The 27483-nt window shown below is 38.0% G+C and overlaps 1 protein-coding gene and 1 pseudogene across 1 annotated transcript in view; both read right to left on the bottom strand.

Annotated features, from left to right (window-relative positions):
* Positions 1–27483, bottom strand: part of FRMD6 (FERM domain containing 6) — a 101094-nt gene that overhangs the window by 6263 nt on the left and 67348 nt on the right. Inside the window, exons 6-12 of the mRNA XM_036752407.1 lie at positions 24172–24358; positions 23483–23638; positions 20172–20237; positions 17718–17786; positions 14981–15155; positions 10457–10792; positions 9504–9635 (exon numbers count right to left, since the gene is read on the bottom strand). Coding sequence (XP_036608302.1) covers positions 9504–9635; positions 10457–10792; positions 14981–15155; positions 17718–17786; positions 20172–20237; positions 23483–23638; positions 24172–24358 — 1121 coding nt within the window. The remainder of the gene's footprint in view (positions 1–9503; positions 9636–10456; positions 10793–14980; positions 15156–17717; positions 17787–20171; positions 20238–23482; positions 23639–24171; positions 24359–27483) is intronic.
* LOC118841125 lies at positions 11945–14782 on the bottom strand (annotated as a pseudogene).

The raw sequence follows: 27483 nt of genomic DNA, 5'->3' as shown, positions 1-27483 counted from the left end.
CTGAATGAGAAAATACAAAGAACAATGAAGTTCTCCAACTTACTCAACATGCATTTTCCTTGAAAGACAAACCTACAAAATAGATGGCGAATATTTTAAATGAGACAAGAAATAATCACCAATTTTAGAGTTGGGGTAAGGCAAAGCAATGCTAAGAGAATCTGAAGGTTGCTGGGAGATAAGCAGTACAGGGAAAGGTTTAGAATTCAAACTATTAACAACCCTCTATATAAATTAGGATATTTATTGCAAAATTAATAACAAAATAAAAAGAGTACATAAGGATACTTTAACACATCTTAATAAACTATTAAGCATAACTATACATGTGTTTGTGAAAAATAGCCTCAAAAACTCAAAACTACCACCATCATTATTATCAGTAGTGTATTCCTCTCTTAATTTTTTTGTTAGTGGGACTGTCCCACTGATATTCAAAATTTCATAAGTCACAGCTTCACGGACACCAGTCCCTATACTTTTCAAAACCAGGAGAAAGGGAATAGTCTGAAAGCAAAATATTCATTGATAAATTTTGAAGCAGTTTGCCATAAAAAATGGAAATGAGGTGGGTACTTCTTGACTGGGGAATGAATAAACAAATTGTGGTATAGGAATGCAATGGACAACTAAGATATTCAGAAAAACATGGAAACGTTGTACAGGTAAACAAGAAAAAGCAGAACATTACACAAATTGACTATAATAACAGACAAAATAGTAACAGAAAGGCTGCCCAACTCTAATGAAGTATAACAAATCTTGGTCTTGGAGAACATATGATGACACATATCTTCTTTCTCTCAGGTAAGGGGGACTATAAATGTAGAATGAGGCATATATGCTAGCCGAGTAGGTCACTCCACTGGTTGGTTTTGCTTAATTTTTTTCTGTTACAAAGGAGTTGAATAGCAATAGCTGTGGAATTAGAAATGATTGGTGTAGAAATAAAAAAGAAGCAAAAAGTACCTCCCACAAAAAAAATAGTTTTGGGTCTTTGAGATGTATTCAATATCCCACCTGCACCCCACCTCCCCCCGGTAGGAATGGTTGATACACTCCAGATCTTAACTCTCTCTACCATCTGGTTCTGACTCGGGACAAGGCCTCTCCTTTAGTCATTGCCCCCCTTCCTTCGAATTCTCTCCCTTTTCTTGGCTCAGAAGCATTAAGTCAATTCAACAAGCATCGTGGACAGTGCACTTACTATGTGCCAGGCATGATGATAAGTGTTGGGGATACGAAGAAAAGAAAGAGAACCTTGAAGGCTTACTTTGCTTAAGGAATTTACATTCTAAAGGCAGAGACAACATGCAAACAATGGTGTACGAACCACACACACACACACACACACACACACACACACACACGATAAGGATTCTGGGAAAGAAGGCTCTAATATTAAGGGGGACAAAAAAAGCTTTTTACAGAAGGTGGGATTTCAGCTGAGATTTGAATGAAGCCAAGCAGAGACAAAGAGGGAATTTCAGGCATGGCATAATCAGTGAAGATGCATGGAATAAAGAGACAGAGGAGTTAGGAATAAGGAGTGTCACCGGATCACAGAGTATATACTAGGCATCTAAGTTTAAGAAAAAAAAAGTAAGGTAGGAAGGGGATAGATTACAAAGACCTTAAAAGTCAAGCAGAGAAATTTACATGTTATCCTAGAGATAACAGAATAGGGTAGCACGGTCAGATTTCTGCTTTAGGAAGATTACTTTGACAAATGAATGAAAGACGTACTGGAGTAGGAAGAAAACTTGTGTCAGAGAAACCAAGCAGGAGATTAATGCAGTAGTCCAGATATAAGGTAATGGAGACTAGCATCAAAATAGTAGCAGTATCTGAGCAACAGACTGGATATAGAAGGTGAGAGAGTGTGAGAAGTCTTGGTTGACATGTAGGTTGTGAGCTTGGGTAACTGGAAGGATCTGGTGACCTCACCATTAATAGGGAAGCTGGGAAGTGAGGAAGGTTTTGGGGGAAAGAGCTGCAGACCAGAGGACAGAGGGGGGAGAGGACACAGACAAGTAAACAGCTAGGATTCATGAGTGACTGTTTATGGGAAGGCCCCAGCAGGGGGGAAGGTTACAGGAAGACTTGGCTCTTTGGTGTAATACTGTGTTTTAATCTCCTTGTTGCTACACTGACATGGGCTTACTGGTTTTGGAATACAATTACAGCTATATCGAACTGGAATTACTGGTTCTGGGATCCGATTCTTTGGTTCCTAAATAAATGTTATACTTCCTCTGCCTTCTACCTAAAGAGTTTTTCATACTTTGCGATTCTGAACCACATGGGCATGTTCACGGTCATCCTCCAGGTCATGAATCTTGCCTTACTGATATAGATGGAATGGAAAGTGATCACTTGTGCATATACAGAGATTTACTTTAGCAAGAAGGGCCATTTCATTGTGAGATGGGGTGAAGGAGAAGATAGTAGCAGAAGGTATTTGAGACATATGAGCTGAGGAAGAGGGGATGAGAAGAAACTCTTGGCAACTGGCCTCAATTTTTTCCAGTGAAATGAGACAAGGCTCTCAGCTGAGGGTAGGAGGAAGGGAAACTATGGGAAGTTCTAGGAAGGATTTAAAGGTTTGGAAAAGCCACTGCGTTGAATGGGACAACTAGGGAGGAATACCTTGCTGCAGGAAGGGTCCGGTTGAAATTATCTAACAAATTTGTAGCGGATCCAGGAACCACGAGTTTGATATTTTTCCTCTAGCATTCTTGAGCACCCTGTGCGAGGCAGAAGCAAAAGCAGGGCATGGTGGGAATAATCCAGAGCTGAGGCTTGGCAAGACAAGCTCAGAAACAGAATGAGGGAGCGAGAGATTTAAGAGAAGAGGACGGTGTCTAAGTGAATGCAAAAAGATGGAAGGAAAAGGAAAGGAAATTAAGATGAAAGTAAATGTTACCTACGGATTAAGCATTAAGAGAAAATGGTGGAAGGGTTGGATAATTTTGGAGATAAGGGAGGAGCATCCGGGGTTCAGAACAATTGAATGGTGAGGGTACGACGGGCTAGGTGAGAGTGAATCAAGCGGTGAGCTCAGGTGAGTTATCTCCTCCCTAGGGGTTCAGTCTCAAGGTGGAATCCTTCTATAGTGTTACACAGCAACGAGGCTCAGGTAAGATAACCGATGAATTCAAATAAATTCAGTAATTCAATTCAAAATAACACTTAAGTGTCTATTATGAAGCTGAGCCGGGACAGACAAAGAGGCGGAAGGCGGCCATCCTGACCTTGAGGAGCTCACAGAGTAACGAAGCACAACAGTTATTTTCCATCTTCTTTGGCAAGCGGGCTCAGCTGACCGGTGGAGAGATTATAACGTAACTGTGGTTTCCCTTCCTCTCCTCCTCCCTACGTGCAATTCTGCTTTTTAAGGAATTATTTTCTTCACTGAATTTTTGTGCCTGTTTTACCATTAGGCTAATTCTGTTTTTTGAGATGTTTTCTTCAGTATTTTTTTTGGTGCCTCTTAAACCAAGCTGTTAATTCTCTTTTCACAATTTTCTTGCATCACTCTTATTTCTTTTCCCAATTTTTCCCACACCATTCTTTATCTCTTTCCTTAACTCTTCCAAGAATTCTTGCCGGCCTTGGGCCCAATTAGCCTTTTTCTTTGAGGCTTTACTTGTAGCTGTTTTCTTCCGAGTTTACATCTTGGTCTTTCCTGCCATTGTAGTAGGTTTTTATGGTCAAAATCTATTTTTGCTGTTTGCTCATTTTTCCAGTCTATTTCTTGACACTGAATTTTATGTTAAGGTTGGGCTCTGCTCACCTGGGGATGGAGAGGCACTATCTCAAGACTTAGGCTTTATTGTGTATCTTCAGAGTTAGTTTTGGATGTCTGCAAGTTTTTGGATCCAGGGAGAGATGTGGTCATTAATCTTGTAGCCACAAGTGCCGGTGCTCCCCTTGGCAATGGGACTGTGATCAGGGCTCCTGCTCACTTGTGACCAACCACAAGTGCCCTTCTCTGTCCTGGAACTGTGACCCGGAACTGCATGTGGGTCTGCTAATCAGCTAATCAGCACCAGCTGCATTCAGTACCTGCAAAAGGTCCTCTATAATCTCTTTCTGACAATCTCTGGGTTGAGAGCTGCTGATGATGCTGCTGCCTCTCCAACTTCAAAGGCCCACCCCTGGTGATGCTGGTGAATGTGCTTTAGGTGGCTCCTATCCCAGTGTCACAGATCTTTCCTGCTGACCTCCTAAGTTGTCTTAGGTTGGAAAAATGTACACTCTAACCTTTTGTTGGTACTAACATCCTAAAATCTGATTTCCCTTGGGGGAAGGCAAAGCAATCGCCCAAGGTCACACAGCTAGTAAGTGTCAAATATCTGAGGCCAGATTTGAACCCAGGTCCTGACTCCAAGGCCGGTGCTCTATTCACTGTGCCACCTACCTGCTCCCATTTTTATTTTAGACAAATAATAATATTTAAATACATAATAAGAGAAGAAAAAACACAATATAAAACAAATATAAAATTAAAAAAAGTCATATGTACAGCAGAACAAAGGAGAAGATTCAAACTATATCATTTCAAGAAAGCCTACATATATTAAATACTATATGCTATGCTGAAAGCTGTCTATCTTTGCTTCCTTGTAGGTTTTCTTTTGTTCTCTGTTGTACACCTTTTACTTTCTTCTTTTTTCCCCCCTTCTTCCCTGCTACCCTCCACCCCAAGGCTATAGTTGAGCATGGATACATTTTTAGATATAAGTACTGACATATGTATACACATATAAGCTTACAAGTTACCTTACTACTAACAGTCTTAGACATAGCTTTTACATTTTCCATACTTTATAAAAAGTAAACATTCTATCCATGTACCTTATCTCTCTTGGCTCCTGTATGTCAAATCTTCTATTGAGTTCAGGGTTTTGTTGTTGTAGTTTTTTCTGAAAGTCTGACAGTTGATCAAATGTCCATTTTTTTCCATTCAAAATTATACTTAGCTTTGCTGGGTATGATATTTTTGGCCAGAGGCCGTCCTTTTGCTCTTTGATATATAGTGTTCCAAGACCCACAATCTTTTAGTGTTTCCAATGCTAGGTCTTGTGAGAGTCTAACTGTGGTATCATCATTGGTAAATTGTTTTTTCTTGTGGCTCGGAATATTTTGTCCTTGATCTGGGGCTTTTGGAATTTAACTATTAATATTTCAGTTAGTTTTCCTCATAGGATCTCTTTCAGGTGATAATCGGTGGATTTTTTCTATTTCTACTTTCCCCTTTTGTTCTAATGCTTCAGGACAATTTTGTTTAATTATTTCTTGTATTATTGTACCAAGATTCCCTTTTTGATCAGAACTTTCAGGTAGTCCAATTATTCTTATGTTTAACTATTAATAATTCAGTGAGTTTTCCTCATAGGATCTCTTTCAGATGATAATCAGTGGATTTTTTCTATTTCTGCTTTTCCCTTTTGGGTTTTTTTTTTTTTTGGCTTTTTGGCAGGGCAGTTGGGGTTAAGTGACTTGCCCAAGGTCACACAGCTAGTACATATGTCAAGTGTCTGAGGCTGGATTTGAACTCAGGTCCTCCTGACTCCAGGGCTGGTGCTCTACTCACTGCGCCACCTAGCTGCCCCTCCCCTTTTGTTCTAATGCTTCAGGACAATTTTGTTTAATTATTGCTTGTATTATTGTACCAAGATTTTTTTTTTTGATCAGAACTTTCAGGTACTCCAATTTTTCTTGTTTCACATTCTATTTTTTCATTTCATATATATATATATATATATATATATATATATATATAGATATATATATAGATATATATATATAGATATATATAGATATTTACCTCTTCATCTCTCATAACTGTGCTGGCTTGTCCTTGTCCAATTCTGATTTTCAAGGAGTCATTTTCTCAAGATTCTGGATCTCCTTTTCTAAGTGGCTAACTTTTTTGTCATAATCTTCTTGTTTTTCTTGTATTATTCTTATTTTTCTTTTTAATTTTTCCTCCATCTCTCTCATTTGATTTTTTTTTAAATTTCTTTTTTTTTATTTTTAATTAATTTTTTTTATTTTTAGTTTACAGCACACGGTTCTACATAATTTTGAGATCCAGATTTTCTCCCCTCCCTCCCCCTCCCTCCCCAAGACGGCATGGAATCTCATATAACTACCATGTATAACTTCGCATTGAATTAATTTATACACTAGTCAAGTTGTGGAAAAGAATTATCTCATTTGATTTTTAAAGTCTTTAAGTTCTTCAATGAACTCTTTGGCAGGTGACCATTTGACATTACTCTTTGGAGTAGAAGAGGGTTTCTTTGCTTCAGTACCCTCCTCTGAAGACAAACCCTGGTCTTCTCTATTCCCATAGTAGCTCTTTATGGTTGGATTCTTTCTCCTTTGCCTGTGCACTTTTTTTGGTAATAATTTACTCTAGTCCTGGGGTTTGGGGGATGGCGCCTCTGGCTTCTGATTCCCTTCAATTCTTCTCTCTGACCTCTAACACAAATCAGACCTCCTGTAAGTGCACACAGCCACTGGCTTTCTGCCCCACTGCTTCTGCACTCACCAGATGCGTGCTGGTTCCTTCTTGCCCCTGCCACTCTCCACAGCAAAGTTGGTTGTGGCGTTCCTTGTAAGCAGAGGTTCCCTAGATCTTCCCCAGGTGAGATGCCCAAGTCCGGTCACTGTCCCGGGGTAAAAGTTCCTGTGGCAGGCCCGAGGCAGCTTGCCGCTTATTGTTTAAGCAGACCTACCTAGACTGGAGGCATTTACTCTTCATGTGGAGGAAATCCTGTCCTGGGATTTTTCTTCAGGTCTTCTGTTTGTCCAAAGAGAACCCCTATTCTGCATACTCTTATTTGTTTTCCCACTCTGTTTGCCCAGAGGTGCTATTTTATCTCTTCTGTGGAGGAAAATCTTGAGAGCTTGAAATTTTCTGACCTACTCAGCCATCTTCCCAGAATCCTCTCCCTTAAGGTGTTATTTTATAGGTCTTTGGAGGGGAATGTTGGGAGAGTTTGGATGGGCTGCATCCTCTATTCTGCCATCTTGGCCATCAGCCTACTTTCAAAAATCAGTTTGTCATTGAATTTATTAAATTTAACCACTATGTGTCCTGGAGTTTGAAGTGCAGGACTTTTTTTCTGGTGGTGGTTTATGTGTATGCTTTGGTAACATTCAGAAATTCTACAGAGTTCTCTTATATCTTGCATTATTTAATTTTAGATTTGACATGTTCTTTTGGAAGGCCTATAGTTATCTCAGAGCATCTTGCCTTCAATATCAATCATTTTGGCTTGTATAAAATTCAAGTGTTCTTTTAAAGTTTTTTGCTTCTTATTCAAGTTTTATTTCAGTATTTTTGGGTGTCAAATTTTAAAATTCTGCAGTGAAAGCTCTTAATTCTGAACTATATTCACTCCAAAGTCCCCTCCCTCTTTTTCCACCTTGCTGGTGCACAGAACTCCAAAGTTAGCCTGTAAGCCTCCTTTCATTGCGGGATATCAAGTTTGCTGGTTTAGGTCCCCGTTCTAAGTAAATTTAGAGGCTAGGACTGACTCCAAGCCAGGTTTTAGTCCCCTTTTTTCAGGCTGGACACAGCTGCCCACGCTGATAACCTTTCCTGATTTTCTAGTGTTTTACTTTAGATGGCTGGAGAGAGTATCTGCTGCTTCTTGGGTATTGAGGGTAAGGTAGAAGATACCTTTCTGGACAAGTTATTGCAGCAACAGGGGTTCCTGTTTTAGGGTTAGTCCTGGCACAAGCCTGAAAGTTAGCTTGTACGTACACCTGCTATAGATGAATTGAGGATGGTGGAGGAGTGGCAGTGAGTACTTTAAGTGTTGGAGTTCTCTAGTGGTGATTACTAAGATTTTTTTTTTACCTTCTAGTTTCTGCAGATTTGGCTAGCTATAAATTTGCTTCATGATTCCTTTCTGGGAAGGCTAAAAGTTGAGGACATTTGAAGAAAGAAAGTGATTAATCTACCATCTTTCTAGTCACATAACTTGTCACCAGTAAGTTTTAAAGAAAGGTACATTTTAATTCTGGATGAAGAATCTTCGTTAATATGATGTTTACTTAAATGATATACGTTTGGGTCCTTTTAGAAATGTTTTTCATTTTTCATCATCCAACACTAAATGATTAATAAGCCCAGAAGTTCTAAGAAGCTTGTGTTCAGAAACAGAATGTCTAACTGCTGTATTTCTACAATAATTATTTTCACAGTGAGTGAAGCATGAAGAAACCATATATCCAAAAGTATACTTGCCTTTCATAAGAAAATTAAATGTTGGCTGCATCTTCATGGACTCATATATATGATCTACCACAGAGCAAATGTTTTGTTAAAAGTCACAGACTAGGCTCTAGGAAATCCATTTGTGTAGAAGACTAAGCAAAACTACAATAACCTTAAATACAGGAGAAAGAAGTGCTACTGCTTCAACTGTTCAAAATGTTCCTTAAAGGAGAAAACTCAATGCCATATTCGGTTGGGGAAATATAAGCAGTATAGCTTAGTACAGGAATTAAAATTGGTGTAGATGACAGTTTGATGCTTCTCTGTTGGTCAAATCTAGTGACATCCAATAATAAATATTTCCTAGTTGTTCTTCATAAACCATGATAGCCTAGTTCTTCTTTGTTAGCCTAGTGAAAAGGATCAATTCAAAGGTTACATGCAGTCTTGTGAAGTTATAAAATATGGCTTTGTGGACAATAGAAGAGCTTTCTTTGTCAGAAGGAGACATAAATGGCATAACAGCCAATTCAACTTTGACAGCACTCTTTTTAAAGACTTATCTTGAAGTGCCAGAAAATTACTGATGAGATACAGCAAATAATTTAAGATTGCTTGTTGAAAAGAAAAAAATATGCTAATCATTTTTGGGTCTGAGAGTATGTTTGAAAAAAAGGGAGATAAAATGACTATACTAGATTTAATATGAAAAGCTTGTAGGAGAGAAAAATTCCTCAAAGCTAAAATAAAGAACATGAGAATGGAAAATGTAGGTTGTTCTACTTAAGTTTACCATTATGATGCACTGTATAACTGCCAACTCATTTGACTTAAGTTTCAACTATAAAGTAAGGGGTTGGACTCTAAGGCCCAATTCTAAAATACTATTGTTTCCTTACAATGTATAAAACTCAAAATATGTAAAGAAGAAGTCTATAATTCCAGGACCTAGTCCAGGAACAGCTGTTGGTTGACTGATTTTTAAAGTATTGGACAAAAAAAAAAAAAAAAACAAACCCAAAAACTTATTCTAAAATAAAGTTCCTAGCTCTTCATTTTATACCTCCTTATACCAAATACACTGAAAATACATGGTGGTATCAATTATGTGCTTTATTCCTGGTGCCTCATGTTCCAGCTGACTGTTCTGAAATATACGGGTGGTTAAAAATGTTCCCTATTTATATTTCTAGGACACTTTCTTCTGTTTCCAGAGTAAGCAGTAAGTTGAGAACAATGTGAAGAATTTTCCCATGACAGTTACCTGAATAGCCGTTAAGCTTCTGTGACATCAGCATGTCCTCAGTGATGTAGATACACATGTCTGGGCTGACCTCTACAGCCTCTTCGTTTATTTGCTCTAGGTCTCTGGGGTCATCAACCAACATTTCTATTTCTGATGCAGAAGAGGAAAATAACATTTACTTCACATGGTATGGGTGCTAGTGCAGGAAAACGCCACATACACATTGAGAAAAGTCATAAATTAGACTTGAAAGGAAAATTTTCAATCTGATTCTCAGTAGAATTTAAGTAATTATAGCTATTCTCATTTGTACACATTAGTTTCCACAAACTCTCTGTATATTTTATGAAAACTATGACTCATTTAAACATTAAGTCCTCCTCTATATCGGTGTTATCATGTTCATTTGACAGAAAAAGAAATGAAGGTACAAATGTTTTAGGTAATTTGTCTAACTAACAAACTACCAGAACAAATAGCTGCTTAACTCCTAAATCTACTACCAAGCCTTGCCTAGAAGTCCTTCCTAAGTTTTTTCATAACACAAAACAGGACTGACACTATTTGCCCTACCTGCTATAAGGCTGTTGTGAGGATCATCTTTTCTAGAGCAACACTTTCTGCATTCTAAGAGACTGTTATGAAGGTCAGTGATGCCTAGGTATTATGATTAGATAGCTGTGTGAAAGTGCTTTGTAAATTATAAATCCCCATACAAATGTAAAATTATTAACCATTATTTTTACTCATAATTAGAAAACTCCAAATTTAAAAAAAATACAGCTATCACAGCTTGAAGGAAGTTCTGTTCATAGCCATGCGTTATAGGGAGAGAGAGTCACTGTGCTAGTCTATTTGGCACATCTACAAATATTGGGAGTACCAATTATTCAGCAAAACTAGGAAACACAAAGTAGAAAGACAGTGAAGTAAAAATAATGCTAGCTAGCTGGTCCGTTAGAGTAAATTACCATCATCCTGTGAGTCATCCTCCAGCCTGTCCTTCCCACCACTTTCCACCCCAGAGGTACGGGAGCTGTCTTGGCTGGTCACGGAGCTGCAGGTTTTTAGTCTGTGGTAGATAGTACTGCCTAAGAAGCTGTCTTCTGGCCCCATGTCCCTTATTTTGGCATCAGTCTCAATGCCTGATGTTTGGGAGCTGCTGTGGCTGGTGGCAGAATGGCGAGAGAAGCGCTTGTGCTTCATGCTGCCTGTACTGCTCCCGCTTGCCTGGGATCTTTTCTCCAAGTGATCCATGTCGAGGTCTAGGTTGTCACTGATGTAAGATTCTCTGTACTGCTTCTTTTCTATAAGGCAAGTGACACACCTCTATTATTATCCTTAGTTAAAACATGAATGGAACTTGTCTATAAATATTACAAGACTTCAGGAATAGAATCAGTGATAACTTAGATGCCAGGTTGGCTCAAGGAGACAGACAGAAGTCTGCAGACACTGAGGATTAAGTCTAGCTAAGAGGGCACCAAGTGGAATCATACAGCAGAGGGACGCTAAATGAGATCCTGGGAGAGCGTACTAAGTAAAACAGAGGTTATAGATCTAGCCCAAAGGTGCCTGACATAGTGAAGGGGGCAGGAACAGGTGCTAACAGGCAGTTCTGTTGTCTGAGAGCTAGGTCACGGATCCAGTTCAAATTAAAAAGAATTGTGCCTAGCAGTGGTAGAACATGGCAAGGAGCTTTTGCTGGCCTGAGTTTCAATACTGTAACCTTGGAGAGGAACCTCAGATCCAGGCCTTGGTGTTGTCTGAAGGCTGGAGCTGAACAACCAAGGCAGGGAGCGTAACCATCCAATTACCTAACAGTGGCTGAGGCCTGCAGTGGTCTGCTGGAGCTCCAACCAGGGGCACGCCCAGAACTGTGTTGCTAAGATCCAAAACTAGGAAAAAGCTTGCAAAGATCAAATCAGGAGGGCAGCAATCATACCCTCACCCAGGATCAAACAGTTTTGCCTGCACTGAAAGCTTATATGGCCCTCGCTTGGGCTGTCTTTTTTTTTTTTTTTTTTGCCTTTCTCATTTTCTTTATTGAATAGCATTGATTAGGTTGCCCCTGCCCATAAGAGATAAGCAATTTTTACCCCAGCTTCTCCTGGAAGTGGTAGTCTAGGGGAAAAAGGTGGAATCAGCAGGTGACTCCAGAGACAACTAATACTGAAGAGTAGGGGCCTGCCTAGGCAACCTGGAAGCAGCTCTTCCATTTCGGGGAGAAAGGGGGAACAGAGGTCTTTGTATGTGCGAGGCAAGAGGAGATATGGTAGATATTTAAAGGGAAGAGAGGTCAAGGGACGGAAAATTAATGGAACACAGTCAAAACTGTGAGCAGGGGTCCTGCCATTATCCTTCAGTCTTCACCCAAACTCTAGTAGCTGATGGTGTGGGCTCCTAAGTGAGATCAGAGTTCAATTAGGGCTTGTGGATCCCCCCTAGGGTCACTGAAGTCAGTGTCTCTTTTTATTTAGATCCTGTAGTCCCAAGGGCCCCACTGCCTTCTGGTAGTTGAATATGTCCAGGCCCAAATTAATAGCATAGGTGGTGCCACAAACCAGGCAGAAGTCATACAGCACAAAAAGCAAGATCCAGGCTAGGTAAACTGAACCCAAAAGACAAAGCACGGAGCTGACCATCAGGACTGAGGAAGCCCACAGAGCACTGCAGCAGCCCAGAAGGAGCTGCTGGCTATAGAAGAGAAGCCCGAAGATGCTGTTGGACTGGTTCAGGATGCTGTCAGGACCCAGGAGGGGTTCCACCAGGCCAAAGCCCTTACTCCATGGAGAGGAAAACACGCGGGAACAGCTGATGGACTCGCCCACGTCGCAATAGGCGCGGTACTCCGAGCTCCTGACGCGCTCCGCCTTCACGTGCAGTGCCTAAGCGGAGAGTGCAAGCCCCGCTAGGGAAAGCGTGAGCCGCGCCCTTCCCGGGCACCCCCAGCCGGTGAGACACCCGGCTGGTAGCTCCCCGAGGCTGTGTCTTATCTTGAAGAACCCAGAAATCAGTATCAAGAAAGGAGCAGTAGTATCCTAGAGAAGAGAGAATAGAGCCAAGCAGGAACCTGGTATTCTCTCAAGAAGTGAGTAGAGACTAGTTCTAAGACAAAGTCCCAATTCAGGAAGGAAGATAGGAAAAAAGAGTAACAACAAATTGTATCACAGAGCTATTGGGGTGGCAGAGATGCTCAAAACACAAGCTCAGAAGAAGAAAATGACTCTACAATATCTACAAGGGAAAGTCTCAAAGGAAAACATAGTGTGGGCACAAGGTTCAACTAGAAACTCTAGAAAAAATAAAACAAGAGTATAAAAAGTTAAAAATTATTTTGTAAATAAAAAGAAAGTACTAGAGGAAACATTTGCAGAAGAAATAAGAACTATGGAGGAAACCGAATTAAGAGGTACAAAGAGTTACCCAAACAACAAATTTCCTGAAAATTATAATGGACCAAACAGAAGTGAATGCCTCTATGAATCAAAAAAAAATATTAATGCAAAAGTCAGAGTAAAACAAGAAATATAAGGTATATTTTATTGTAAATCTGAGGATTCTAACTGGTTTACCTCAAACTCCGAATGGTATTGCATTTATTTTGTATATTTACTCATCTATTTACATGCTGTTTCTCTCTAGTAGAAGGTAAGCTCCTTGAGGCTATAAGATGTTTTCTTTCTACCTTCAGTGCCTACTACTTTACCTGGCACACAACTGGCAATGAGTTGCATTGAACTGAAGAGAGATTAAAGTTTTACCTTTGTAGTAGCTACAAAGTGGAAAAGAATTTGTTTTGTAAATTGTAGAAACTAGATTTTAGGGAGAATGTTTAAAAGGAGCACTCACACTGAGGAAATTATACATCTATGAAATGCTGAAGTGCCAACTCCTTAATGCAACAAACTTTTAAAATTGCCTTAAGTACCAGAGGGAAAAAACCATTCATTCTAAATTAATATGCTTATTATAGAATATTCTCATCTATTAAATCATATTTAATAAGAGATAAAATCTGAATCTGTGTTTTCACTGGCATAGGGAACTTGCCTTCTACCAATGCAGGTGAGCACTCCTCTGTAACTCAGTATTAGGGAATTGCCTGTGGTTCTAAGAGGTAAGTGACCTGCCCAGAGTCATATAGCCAAGAAACGTCAGAGTTAAGACTGGAATACAGGTCTTTGAGGCCAGCTCTGTATCTACTACGTGGGTAGGATTTTTCTCTCTGTTCTCATTTATTTTCTTTCTATGTTTTTTTCCTTTGGACCCCACGATCATTTTCCAGCACTTGAACTTGCTTCCTTGATGTGGTGCTTCTCTGGGACCAATGCAAGCTATTGTTTGTCTTTTTGAGTTGTTCTGGACTGGGCAGGAGCTTACTCCTGTTTCTCTTTAGTTTTCAATATCATTGCTTCATCTTTCAACCTTTTCATAGATTTTCTGGAGAAACATGTGGCAGAGCTAATATATTTAGTAAAGCTGTTGTCATCTTCACTAGAAGTCTCCTTCCCTCTAAAAATTCATTGCACAACCAGCTAGACTTTCTTTTAGTAATTGATTAGCTATATTAGTGGAGGCTGATTAAGCAACATTTTTTGCGCACTGATTCTTACAGAAAAATGAATGCCTAAGATATGCTTTTGCTCTTTATTTTAGCTTAGCTGACACAAACTCTGGCAAAGTTCTAATCATTATTATGACGACGCCAGAAAACTCCAAATTGCAAGTTATTTTAAAAGATTAAGGGATACTTTTTGAAAGGACATTCACAATAATGAAAATAAGATTTTGTGAAGAGAAGCCTTAATTGATCTCTAATTCTGTGAGGAAAGAATTCAAATGGTTTGCTAAATGTTACAGTCAGGCACAGAGCCAGGAAATGGCTCTATGTGTGCTAGAAAGAATGTTCCCAGTGATCCCTGAACCTGTTTTTTTTTTTAAATATCTTGTAGTATCTTCCAATCATCTTAAAGATGGGAAAGCATAAGTTTTTTAAAAAGTGGGAATTGCTGTTCTATGATCTTGCACAATATGCTTATATCATAGGCAGACACTGAGAGCTAGAAGGGACCTGTGAGGTCATCTCTCCAAACCCCACTATTTGAAAGTCGAAGAAATGACACTTAGAGAGTGGTCATTTGCCTGACTTCTCAGAGACAAAAAGAAGCTACAAATTAAGCACTTTTTTTTTTTTGGTTATACCACATTGCCTGTTGAATTTCTGAATAGCTACCAAGGGTATCCACGAATGTCTTCAAGGAATGGATAATGATCTCTGTTGTCATTTTAATCATCCGATCATAAGACTAGCATCAAAAGAATATTCTCTAGTCACTGAGTATCTAGATTCTCTAACCACTCAGGAGCTGAAGCTTGACCCTTGATCATACATACCTTTCACATACATAAAGAGATTTGGGAACTCAGGTTACAGAAATCTTTGCTTTTGGAATCAGGCACATACATCTCAGCTGCCATAAGCCCTTAAATACCTTCATTTTCTTCAAGCTTCCTAATATGACGGAGAACAGGTTGCAGGTTCATGTAGAGACGATGACTACTGCTGAGTAACTCTAAGAGATGTCTGGAACGCATGGGGCATCCAGTATAGTAGATGAGCTTCCTGGCTGATGGCAATCCATCTGGCAAAATCTCAAATTTCTTACCCTAGGTTAAACAAAAAACAAAAACAAAACCAGAAATTCAGAGTGCAAACTCTTTTAATGCAGATGCACTTTAAATAATGATAACTGAATTCCTGTTGCCCTCACAGCACGTAGCACTTTCACATATAAAATACATATCCATAATTATATATATATATGTATATGTATGTGTGTGTGTGTATATATATATATATATATATATATATATATATATATATATCTCAATACAATACATACATGTTCCTATATTTACATACAGTTCTTGGCTGTAAACTTTAAGCTTTTATTTCTGGAATGTTATAAGATTTTCTCTTCTTTATAGTAGTTCTAACATGCCAGGATTTCAAGAACAGCTGAGGCTAGGCACCTGTGTTTCCAAAGTGGCCTGATCCAGGGCAAATTCTCATCACTGTCCTCCTGGTCTTATTTCTGTAGGTTCCTGACCTGAGTTTGGGTCTAAGCAACATATCCACGGGCTTGTCTGTTTGCAGTTCCAGCACACAGCTGCTGGAATCAGCCACTATCAGCTGTAAAGCTCTACTGGTTCAATGACACAACTGTGAGGCATCTCTTTGCCCTGGGGGGTTCCTGTCCTGGCTAGTTTGCTTTTAGGCTTCAGACTAGGCCAGAGGCTGGATCTGAGAGCTTGCTCCACTTCTGGGATCAGAACACAGCTATTGTTTGTGTCAGTATACAGCCCATTGCTGCTCTTCACCCTGGAACCAAACTGTGGGACTGGTCCCCTCCTAAGTCCCACACTCTTCGTATATGACCTGGACCTGGGGAGCAAGCAACAGAGCTTCCACTGGGAATCTGTTCCTGGACCCTGCACGGTGCTGGGATCCTGTGTGAGAGTCTGAAGTCTCTTCTTGCCTTTATGCAGTCTTAACCATCTTTCAGTGCAGTCTCTGCTGGAATGCTCCACATGACTGTTCCCAGCGAGACACTATTCCTAGTGTCTGCAAAACTCTGTCTCCGTATGACAACTTGGGCTGTAAAATGAATCACTGTAACTTTTTCTTGAATTTCCCAGTTAGGACTCAATTTGGTGCATTTTCTAGATCTGGAGGAGCTGCAGGAGAGCCCAGCTATACTTCTATCTGCTACTCAGTCATCTTCAAATACTGCTTTTAGTAGTTCAATAAATGTACTATGGATGAAGTTTACACTATGCTTATTGAAACTATCTTGTGGATGACTCTAATAGCGGACAGAATTATGATTTCTTGATTTCTTCTACTAGGTTTCAATATTTTATGGGTTTAAAACTTCCATTTTAGATGTGTGGTAATAGCTACTTTTATCAATGTGTTGTATAACATTACCAAAGAAAGGGAAAAACCTTTTTAACAAGCTCAGCTACAAGGAGTTCAAAACACCTTGTATAGATTTTCAAATATACTAACATAACTGTGAAAAAGGGTATGGTAGGGAAGGTTGTGCTCCATTTATGAGATGAGAAATGGATTTATATTGATATTATTTTATATTTACTTTTTATAAATAAATTATACATAACTATGTAATTAATAGTCAATAAAATATATAATAATTTATATCAGTAAATGCCAGACCCAATTTGAACCCAAATTATGATAAAGGAAATCTGTAATCCTAGCCACAAATAGTACTTTCATCATTATTTTTAGAAAGGGAAGAATAATGACATATTCTTTTGTTAAAAGCAAATTCCTATATTTTTCCCCTCTATTTCTTAGTCATAAACAAAGCCCTCTCCCCTGCTCACATTAAGGAGACAGAGATGAATATAAAGATACAGCAAAAAATACCTTAAAAATTAACCAAATGAATCAACCAATACCCTTACATACTTACATTAATTTAATTTGTGCTCAATGCTTTTGTTTCCAACTTTATCTACACTTAACTTATGGTTTATTTACACAACTTAATTAGATATCCTCACCCTCATTCATACTTTTGTCACTAAAGGCTGGATGATAAAGGCTGAAGAGATCACCTTAATCAGTTTATTTAATATTAGAAATACAATTCCACTATCCAAGAATGAACATATCTACGGTAGAGGAATACTCCACGTAATGTTTAATTTAACACTGAAATGAAGAACCTACAACACACAGTGCTCTATTGACTTGACCTATAGTAATAATGCCTCATTAATTTTACACGAAAGCAAACTAACTTGGGCTCTCTGCGCAATGTTTTGCAGTATGAGTAAACACCTAACATTTAACAGTCTGAACTTCCACTACCTGGAGAAAAAGCCACTTTAACATCATGAAATATTTACTGTAAAACTTGCAATGTTAGTAACTCCTAGAGCAAAATTAGATGGCAGTAACCACCTGCGCTATCAGTAAAGTGAGCACCTAGAACATGTGATCTTTTCCTTGTCATACTGCTTGTTCAATACACATAAAAACTATTCCTTTGGAAGTAACAGCTTCTTGTAATGTTTCACCCTCTGTGCTTTTGCAGAAAAAATTAAAGACACTGGTCAGGGTGAGAAAATTTAACTTGTGTGTCTTGGGATGGTATTGAAAACCCAGAACTATTGACCTAAGGATTTTGAACTTACCACAAATACCAGTTTTCCAACATTTGTCCAAGGGAAGTCATAAAGTAACTGTTTTTCTTCATTAATATTCTGTGGAAAGAATTATGTGATAGAAGGTTACTAGGAAAAACTGCAAACAAGTATTCAAAAATAGCTTTAAAACTCTCAAAACATAACACAGCAATCAAAATCTGAAAGAGAATTAAATTTCTTTGGAGAAATTAAAGATCTTATTCAGATGATTAATTTACTTGCTTCAGCTTGGGAAGGACTTTTTAAAAAAGAAGCAGTACTTTCTCTATTATATCACCTTGTTTGGATACAAACTTGGGAAGGTTTAGAATTCCAAGGTCATGATTCAGTCCTTGCTCTCTGAATTCCCTAAAACAAAAGTCTTGGAAATCAAGTAGAGCTGCCAACTGATAGTCACAGCTCTGCACAATAAACTGAGGAGGACTGGACAGGAGTAAGAGCACCCCAGGACAAACCCAAAACACATACAACATGAAGAGGGAGACAACAGAGACAAAGTGCAACAATTAAACTTTATTAAGGGGAGATACTCACACAGTACAGAGGTGGTCGGGGGAGGCAGTCAGATGGACAGAGTTAAGAGTCCAGTATGGGGAAGACAGGGTGAGTTTTTATAGAGATCTTATCTATATCAAGCAGGACAAGGTGTCAGGGTGGGTCAGGGCAGCTCCGACCTGGGGGTCAGGACTGTTGTCAACATGCTGAGGGAAACTCAGGGTGAAATTAGTGGCGAGCTGATATTCAAAAAGGGGCTTTGAGCTGTTATTGCTGGTGTTATTCTGACACAGCTGACTCAAGTGGTTTTTAATATTCAAGGCTCTAGGCTTCCACTGATTATTTTGTACCCATCATACATATTCTCAATGACATGGAAGGGAATTTTGTTAAGTAGGACAGGATTAGGACACATAACCATCATCCATGAAGTAACAAGAAAAGGATTTTTACCCAGAGACACCTTGGGGTTCTGCTCATGCATTAAGTAAGGGACGATAATTATCACCTATTGGGAGGAGCAGGTTTCCTAGAATTTGTCCATCATGGCAATGGGCAATCTAGCCAAATAGTCTAAATAGTTTAAATTAAAAATTTTATTTTTATTCTATTATTATGAAAACAAAATACAAATTACATAAATCACAACTCCCCTAAAACTGAAGTTTTAACTGAACTCCATCCTACTTTATAAAATCAATTTCAAGCAATCCAGAATATTAATCACCATTTCTCATATTTAAAGCATATTACAAAGATTTGCAGCTGGAATTCAAAGTGAATTAGAGTTAATAATAATATTGCTAATTATTTTCTTCTATATTGGTTATATGGCATACTGCCTCCCTCCAAACTCTTACTTTTCAATGTCTTAATGTGTTCTTAGTGAATCAAAAGGTTTATGAGAAGGTAATGAAATGTGCAACAATTAAAAAGGAGGACATATAAATTTTTCCTTTTTTCTATAATCCTGAAAAATGGAGGAGGAACACAAGGCAAATTTGATCATCCTATTTACTATAAGAGTTTAAGATTTTAAGGCAACAAAGGAACCATTTAGCTCACTGTGAATTATGCCTAATAATGTTCTAAATGGACTCAGCCAGCCTTAGTTCTCCAACACAGACAATTTACCTTCTTAGGAGAATTGAGGCTATTGAGGTCACACTAAAGATACTCTACATTGCTGAGAGGAAAGGTAAACAAGGAGTTTAAAAAGATTCTTACGTAAAATAATTAAGAAATATTTCATAGGATCAGATAAGATGAAGTATCAAAAGATCAGAGATTTAGAGCTGGGACAGACCTCAGGGTTTATCAGGCTTACGAGGTAAAACTGACACTCAGACATGTGAAAAGGACTTTAATGCATAGCACTTTACTTACAACAATGCTATTATACAGGAAATATAATGATTTTACAAAGGAGAAAGCTAAGGCTCAAAGAGTCCATGTCTTCCCCTGAGGTCACAGAACAAATGAGTGGCAAGGCTGAACTAGCCTTCTGACCCCCGCACAGTCCAAAGCTTTCTTAGTCCTAATTTAAAACATATTTAACATATAAAGCATATCATGAAGACCACCTGGTAAAAAGCATGTCAAGCTTTCATTCTCTCTGTATGCTTTTTCTAGTGTTCTCACTAAAAAATGCTTTTATTAGGCTAGTTCAATAAGCCCCCAAGTCAGTGTTCTATAATACATTTGTGGATGTTAACTGAAACATTTCCTATAGTTGAAATACAGCTCTTTGGGGAGGAAGGAAGAAGAATAATGATCATTGTCAAGGACTAGATCAAAGCCTACATCATCTTCTAACTTAGATAAGGGGGAAAGAATACCTATTCAAACCCAAGGAAACTGGCTTTGAATATCATGTGGCAAATATAATGTACATACACTGTCCAAAGGAAAAACAGCCCATTCCATAATGATTTTCCATCTACATACCTGAAAGATCTGTATTCCTCGTGTGGTCAATCCAAGAGTTAATGAAGCTTCGATTTCCCTTTTATCCTACAGGAACAAAATATCTTTTGAAGAAAAATACAAATTTTAATCCACAATGCACAGTATTAGAAAGTTGAGAGTAATACCAGAAATCAACGGGATGAAACAGTCTCACTGTTCTTAATTTTTTTTGTTAAGATCTTAACAAACATCATGACTGAACAAACTACATGACTGAGAATGATCATTTCAATATATAAATAAAAAGGATTGTATATAAATCTTCTATTATAGGCAGTTTTAAAATTTTTAACACAATAGTAACAAAACTGATTTCCCTCTTCATCTGTGTGTCTCTTTCTTCTGAACATGGTTTTGTTCCCTTCTGTGTATTTTAAAAATGGTTCAGTGAGTATCTCTCTTTGTCCCTCCTTCCCTACCACTGTCAACCTCAAAGAGGAACTCATCTTTGTAGCAAAGAAACATAATCAAGGAAAATAAATCAACACTTCGGCCATGTATGAAAATGTCTTGTTCTGTACCTCTAGTTCAACCATTCTGCCAAGGGGTGGGAAGCATGTGTAGCACTTTTTCTGTGGCTACCAGCTCCATCTCTCACTTGTAGCAACAAGTTGGGTCCTCAGAAATCAGCTGCTATTTCTCCATAGGACTCTAGGGCTAAGCTGGGCAGAGGGGTATGTTTCTTTCCAATTAGTGAGCCAGACTTAATTAGCAAGGAGTATCTACATAAGAATGGAAGCAAGGATGAGACAGAAATAGATTTCCTACTGATCCCTTGGAAGAGGGTGCACAAAAAGTTCAAACAGAAACCTGAGGAAACATTGGAGCAATGGTTCCTGAGAGTGCGGTCTGATGGACCTAAGGTTGAGACGCTCCATATAAGCTTGGGGAGCTCCCTAGTGACTTACTGTTATTGTCAACAAAATGAGACTCCATATAGCAGACTGTCTTTTGTCCCTTTTTAGATGACTTAAATAGGATATTATTTGTACCTGGCTCCATGAAGATGAATTCCTGTTGTAACTAGCACCCCAAGGGGAATCTGCAAGAAAGGGGGTGAAGTTCCTAAGGGAAATGGTTTTGATTGATTGGATTTCCCCACCAAGGTCCACCACATCATATGCCCAGTCTGCCTGAGAGAACAATTGGATCCAGCTTTCTAGATGAAGCCCCACCAGAATGGCTTCAGACTTCAGCTAATGGGTCTCCCTTGCCGTATACATGTGGGCTGATTAACTGGTGAAATATGATCAAGAAATTAGGATAGTTCTGGCTTGGGCAAATACTACTTTTGGTAGAAAAAGATAGTCCAGAAATAGGAGAAAGAATAAAGTTTACCATCCTAACAGATGGGTAGAAGGCAATGACACCTTCCCCTAGAGGGAACTGTGGATATGGCTACTACTATAAGGGGGTGATGAAAAATGAATTTGAAGGCCAGCATGTGCAGTAGCTAGTAAAACTGTACAGCACCAGGGCAAAGCGGGCCCTTTAGTCTCACCCTTACAATCCTAAGGCTTGGGTAATTGAGGTAATAGAGGACAGACAATGGAGGGAAAGTATCATGGGCTCTTGGGAATTAGTATCTGTGCAAGCTCTTTCAGTAGTTTTTGAATGTTACTGTACAAAGGGTCAAAGGTAAGGAAACCCTTACAGCTGCCCAAACTATCCCATGTCTATAACACCAAACAATAGTGTTTTACCCCAAGGGGGTGAAAAATATTTTTTCTCACTGATGGAGAGGAAGGAAACTGAGCTACTTTGTAATATCAGCTTCTTGCACAACAATCTTGCATGGCCTGAGAGGAAGGCAGATGGCCCAAGCCCATTGGTATGGCGTTACTGACTTCATCAGAGCTTTTGTCTTTATTCCTGTGAATAGACTGGGATTAGTCAGGAGTAGGAAGGAGTCCAGTCTTCTTTTATGAAGACTGTTTTATGAAGGACTATTTTCAGATGATCGTGGGCAGAGACCTGAAAGAAGCCTCCCTTCCTGCTGGCACTGATGTATGCTACTACAATGATGACATTTTGTTGACTGGTCAGATAAGGCTATAGTGGCAGAAGCCTTAGATCATATGGTGGCCCACAGAAAAGGCAAGGAACACGAAATCAATCCTGAGAAAATTTGAGAACCAGCCTGCTATACTGGGGGAATATATTAGTAGGGGAAAACACAAAGAGTTCTAGGAATGATACAAAATAAGCTACTAACTTCACTTCTCTATGATCTAAGAAGGAAGTTCTAAAACTTGTACTCTTTAGGTATTAGAGAACCCATATTTGCCACTCGGGTATAAAAGTGAACTTTTTTCAAGTGGGGCACAAAACAGGCTACATCCCTGGAAGATCTGAAAAAAGCTATCTGAGTAGTCTCTCCTTGGGCCCTTATGACCTTGCAAGGCTCATGTTTCTGAAGGTTTCTGTCCATAAAGACTAGGCTGAGTGAAGCCTTTTGGAAGTCACCAAGTGGTGTTCTAAATAAGCAACCGTTGTAAGCTTCTGGGTCTATAAATTCTCTACATGGCCAATCATTTGCAACTGAACAGATGACACGAGGTAGTCCAAAGAGTTTATCTCTTTGGGCTGCATGATCCAAGTTATTCTGTCCAACAAGAGAGGCAGGGTACAGGAGACTCATTGCTAAATGAGAATGTCATGTTAAAAAATCACACTTGAAGGGAGTGCTCAAGTTCGTAGGACACTACATTAGAGAATGTTTCACAGTTTCACTCTGAACGATTTTAAAAACAGTCTAATAAAACATCAGAATGATCAAATAAATTTCTAATGAAACTCCTAGAGGAGGTAATTTAAGTTTTATTAGGGCCAGGAGAAGCTATACTAAATTCATGGGGTATTATAAAATATTTCATCGTTTGACAAGCCGTTCAAGAATATTCATTATCTCATATCCATCTCTATTTTCAGTATTATATAAAAATTATGTAAAATATACATTTATATATTATGGAATATAGTATCTTATGCCATAAGATAATATAAAATTATATCAATAATATAATGTATCATAAATCATATATATTACATATATATAATAAAATTATATAAATATACTACATCCTGTCCCTATGAGTTAAATTTTATATTATTACCTCCAAGACTGACTTTTAGTAACCAAATAGAAATTCAAACATAAATGTTTAGAATATATTATAAATACAATGAAATGGTCATGGTACGTACATGTTTTGTTTAGAAATGAATACCCTTTTCAAGCTAGAAAGTATTTCTTGACTGAAGCTGCAAAACTGACTTTACTCCATTACCTTATACAATCTGTAGTAATGAACGGCGATGTCATCTAGGCGGATGGCCTCTTTAATATATTTAAGATGTGCCTCAGAGGCGGTCAGTGCAAACTGATCTTTGTGCATATTTGGAATGTGTTTTAGGATGTAATCCTTCCCTCTCTTTGTAATAACCTGTTGGAATAAAACAAAGCTCAATAACTATTTGGAGAAATGGAAAAACATATAAACTATTTCTTTCTTCTTTCTTATTTCCTCTTTTAAATTAAGATGTTTTACTCATGTTTGCTCATTTGTTTTTCCCACCAATGGGAAAACTAAGAATGATCTCACCTTTTCAATACTAGCACCTGTCCTTTCAAAAGATAAAAGTTCCAATAAGCAAAAGTAGAAAGTCAGAAGGTTCCAGCCAAGGAAATGTCTACAGAAAGCCCACCAATAACATCAAACCTATCACTCTTAATTCTATATTCTCAGCATCTACTAAGGCAGACTATGTCAACTAAGACATAGTACTGAACTACTACCACCACACCTACTCTTATTCTCATACAGTTCTTTTAAGTATCATATTTGTATTTTGGTATTTCAGATGGCATTGTTCTACAAATCTGCATTTTTGCCCTCTTAAAGAAAAAGATAAGAAATAGCAGCAGCAGTGTGAACTGGCAGAAAACTATTCTTTAAAGTTTCAAAACATTACCTACCCAAGATGGGAAATAAGCCTCTGGCTCAAAATATTTCCCATGGTGTTTATTCCTTTTGAAGTTTCCAAGATCAGCCTGTAATGCAAAAGCAGCCAGCAAGAAGTAGGCCTCCTCTTGAAGCATACACTGGGAATGAAGAACTTGTTTTCTCAGGTGCCAGTAATAATAATATCTTGCTATTCTGTCACTTGGAGAAAAAGCAAAAACAAATCTTGAATCGTGATGATCTGGCATGTAAAAAGAACCCAAGATCTTTGTCCATTTACTAATAGGCTTTCTGTTTTTGTGGATGTCTATTTTCCTCATTGAAGAGGTATGTTGCAACAAGCATTTGATTCAGAATACTCAATAGGAGAGGAGCAAGAGTTTAAAACATAAAATATTCTAGGCCAAAAAAAGTTTGCTTTTTAAAGAAACTTGTTTAATTTGGAAGAAGTGTGAAGGAGGAGCAAATAACCTAAATTTTCTCAGTAAAGCTGAATGGGGGAAGGAAGCAGGTGCAGCAAGAGGCTCAAGGATAAAAGGAAGGGTTTAGAACAACTACTGTCTTGATCAAACTACAGAATCAGTTCTGGAAGAGTAAAGGGACTGTCCTTCTGCAGTAAAGGCTCAGTTTAGATAAGAAAAATAAAACCATAGTGACCTCAGTCAGGTTGGCTAAGTGCTTTTCTTCAGCTCTGTTTAGCAGTATGTGAGTAGAAGGCAGCATATAAGAATAAAGCAGGATTAATAGAATCAAAGCAGGAAAAGGAAAGGTAGAAGGAAAAGGAAAAGTAGAGGATAGTATAGCATAGAACTACTTCACTAGGATCACGGTTGGGAAGGAAGAGCGTAGACAGAGTAGGGCTGACATCTTGAAAAAGTACTGAGGGTGAAGGAATAAGGGTGTTAGTAAGAATGAAAAATGGATATAAGAGGAGTAAGAGGAGTAAATTGGAAATAGATATAATTCCTATTAAATTAACTCAAAAGTACTAGTGGAGAAAACCAAATAACAATGACAAGGATTTCTGCTTTAAGAAAGTTTTGTATTATTAATGCATAGAAATTTGGACCCCCCTCCCTTTTTACCTTTATCTCTTTTCTTATTAATTTACCTTATATGGCTTACCCGAGGGAGCCAAGATGTTAATGGATGATCAAGAAAGCTGGTGGGTAAAAGTTATTAAACTGTGCACATTCTTTGATCCAGTAGGATCAGTACTAAGCTTAGGCCAAAAAAAGATTAAAGAGGAAAAGGACCTACAGCTACAAAAATATTTATAGCAGCCCATTTTATGGTGGAAAAAAACTGGAAACCCCTTTGGTTCTCCTGGGGAGTGGATGAATAAACTGAGATCAATAAATGACACTGAATACCAATTGTGCCATAAGATTGCCATAAGAAATAATAAAGGGAATGGTTTCAGAGAAAAAAGGGAAGACTTTTATGAACTGATGGAGAATGAAGTGAGCAGAAAGAGGAGCAATTTATACAATAATAACAAAAACAACTTTTAAAGACTGAAGAACTCTGATCAACTAGATGACCAACATGCTTCTGAGGATACACAATAAAGCATGTTACCCCCCCAAATTTCACTGGATAAGGAAGTAAGCAATGGGAAGGATCCAGGTGAGAACTCTCTCTACAATGAAGGGTGGCACTTTTTCTGAAACCCGGAGTCACAGAGAATGTCTTTCCCAAGGTCACACAGCCAGTACATATTCAAGGTAGAACGTGAACCTAGGCTTTCCTGGCTCTACTACTGTAAGCTACAAATGGCACAGCATAAAAACAGATAAACCTATTATTTATAGACACTCAGCTAAATTTACTTTTCCCATTTTACATGTTTCTTGGAGCTTAAAAACAAATAAGTGAAACACATGACATATTTAGGGGACTATTTCTTTAAAAATTTACTCTAAAATCATTTTCTATGACCTATTTAATGTTCAAAAGTTATTCAGTAATAAAACCCAGTATAAGTTTTTTTTTAAAAATGATCTCTAAATTTAATAATGCAACCACAAGTACTATCTTTACTTATTTATTCTTCTCCTTTATGACCAAATTGCTCCTAAAGTTCCCACACAGCAGTGACTTTGTGCTCTCATTCCTCTAGGTTTCAACACTTGATGCTGTAAAAACATGGCTAATGCTGAATTTAAAATATAAAACCAAGAACAGAAGATTCAATGTATGAAAGTATAACTGGCCCTGTGATTTGTTTGTATTCCTAGTCTTACAGTTTAAAGGAACCTCAGAAGTACATAAGGGTAGGCAGGGCCAATATAGTAAAAATGACTATTTAACCTAAATTTCACCTTCTATATACACCCCAAATATATTAACAAAAAATTTTTTTACTGAGTTAGAAAAAGTATTAACAAAATTCATTTGGAAGAACAAAAGGTCAAGAATATTAAAGAAAACACATAATTGAAGGAGTTTTAGCAGTACCAGATCTTAAATTATATGGCAGTAATTATCAAAACTATCTGGTACTGACTAAGAAATATAAAGGCAGAACAGTGTAAGAGAGTAGATATACAATTTACAGCAGCAATGACTACAATAATCTTGTGTTTGACAAGTGTAAAGACTTAAGTTTTAGGTAAAAATTGTTGGGAAAGCTGGAAAAGAGTATGGCAGAAATTGGGCATAGAACATTATCTTACACCATTTACCAAGATAAGGTCAAAATGAATGCATGACATAGATGTAAAGAGAGATATTACAAGAAAATTTGAAGAACATGTTACCTATGAAACTTATGGGTAGGTGAACAGTTTATGAATAAACAAGACATAAAGTGTGAGGTATAAATGGATAATTTAGATTATACTAAATAAAACAAAAGTAGCCAAGATCAGAAGGAAAGCAGAAAATTGGGAGAAAAATTTATAGACAATTTTTCAGATAAAGGTCTCATCTCAAATATATAAAAAAACTTTTTCAAATCTATAAGAGTATGAGTCATTCCCCAACTGTCAAAGGGTATGAACAATGAAATCAAAACATTTCATAAGCATATGAAAAAATGCTCTAAATCACTATTGATTAGAGAAATGCAAATTAAAACAACCTTGAAGTATTATTTTACACCTATCAGACAGGCTAAACTGATTGAAAAGGAAAACAACAAATGTTGGGGAGGATATGTTAAAATTGGGACACTGATTCATTGTTGGTGGAACTGTGAATTGATCCAAACATTTGAAGAGCAATCTGGAATTATGCCCAAAAGAGTTATAAAACTGCCTATACCTTCTGACCCAGCAATACCACTACTAGGTCTGTTTCCAAAGATGGTTAGGGAAAAAGGA

This window comes from Trichosurus vulpecula, chromosome 3 (assembly GCF_011100635.1).
Source record: "Trichosurus vulpecula isolate mTriVul1 chromosome 3, mTriVul1.pri, whole genome shotgun sequence".
NCBI classification, from domain to species: Eukaryota; Metazoa; Chordata; class Mammalia; order Diprotodontia; family Phalangeridae; genus Trichosurus; species Trichosurus vulpecula.
This window is presented reverse-complemented; position numbering and strand designations above follow the sequence as displayed.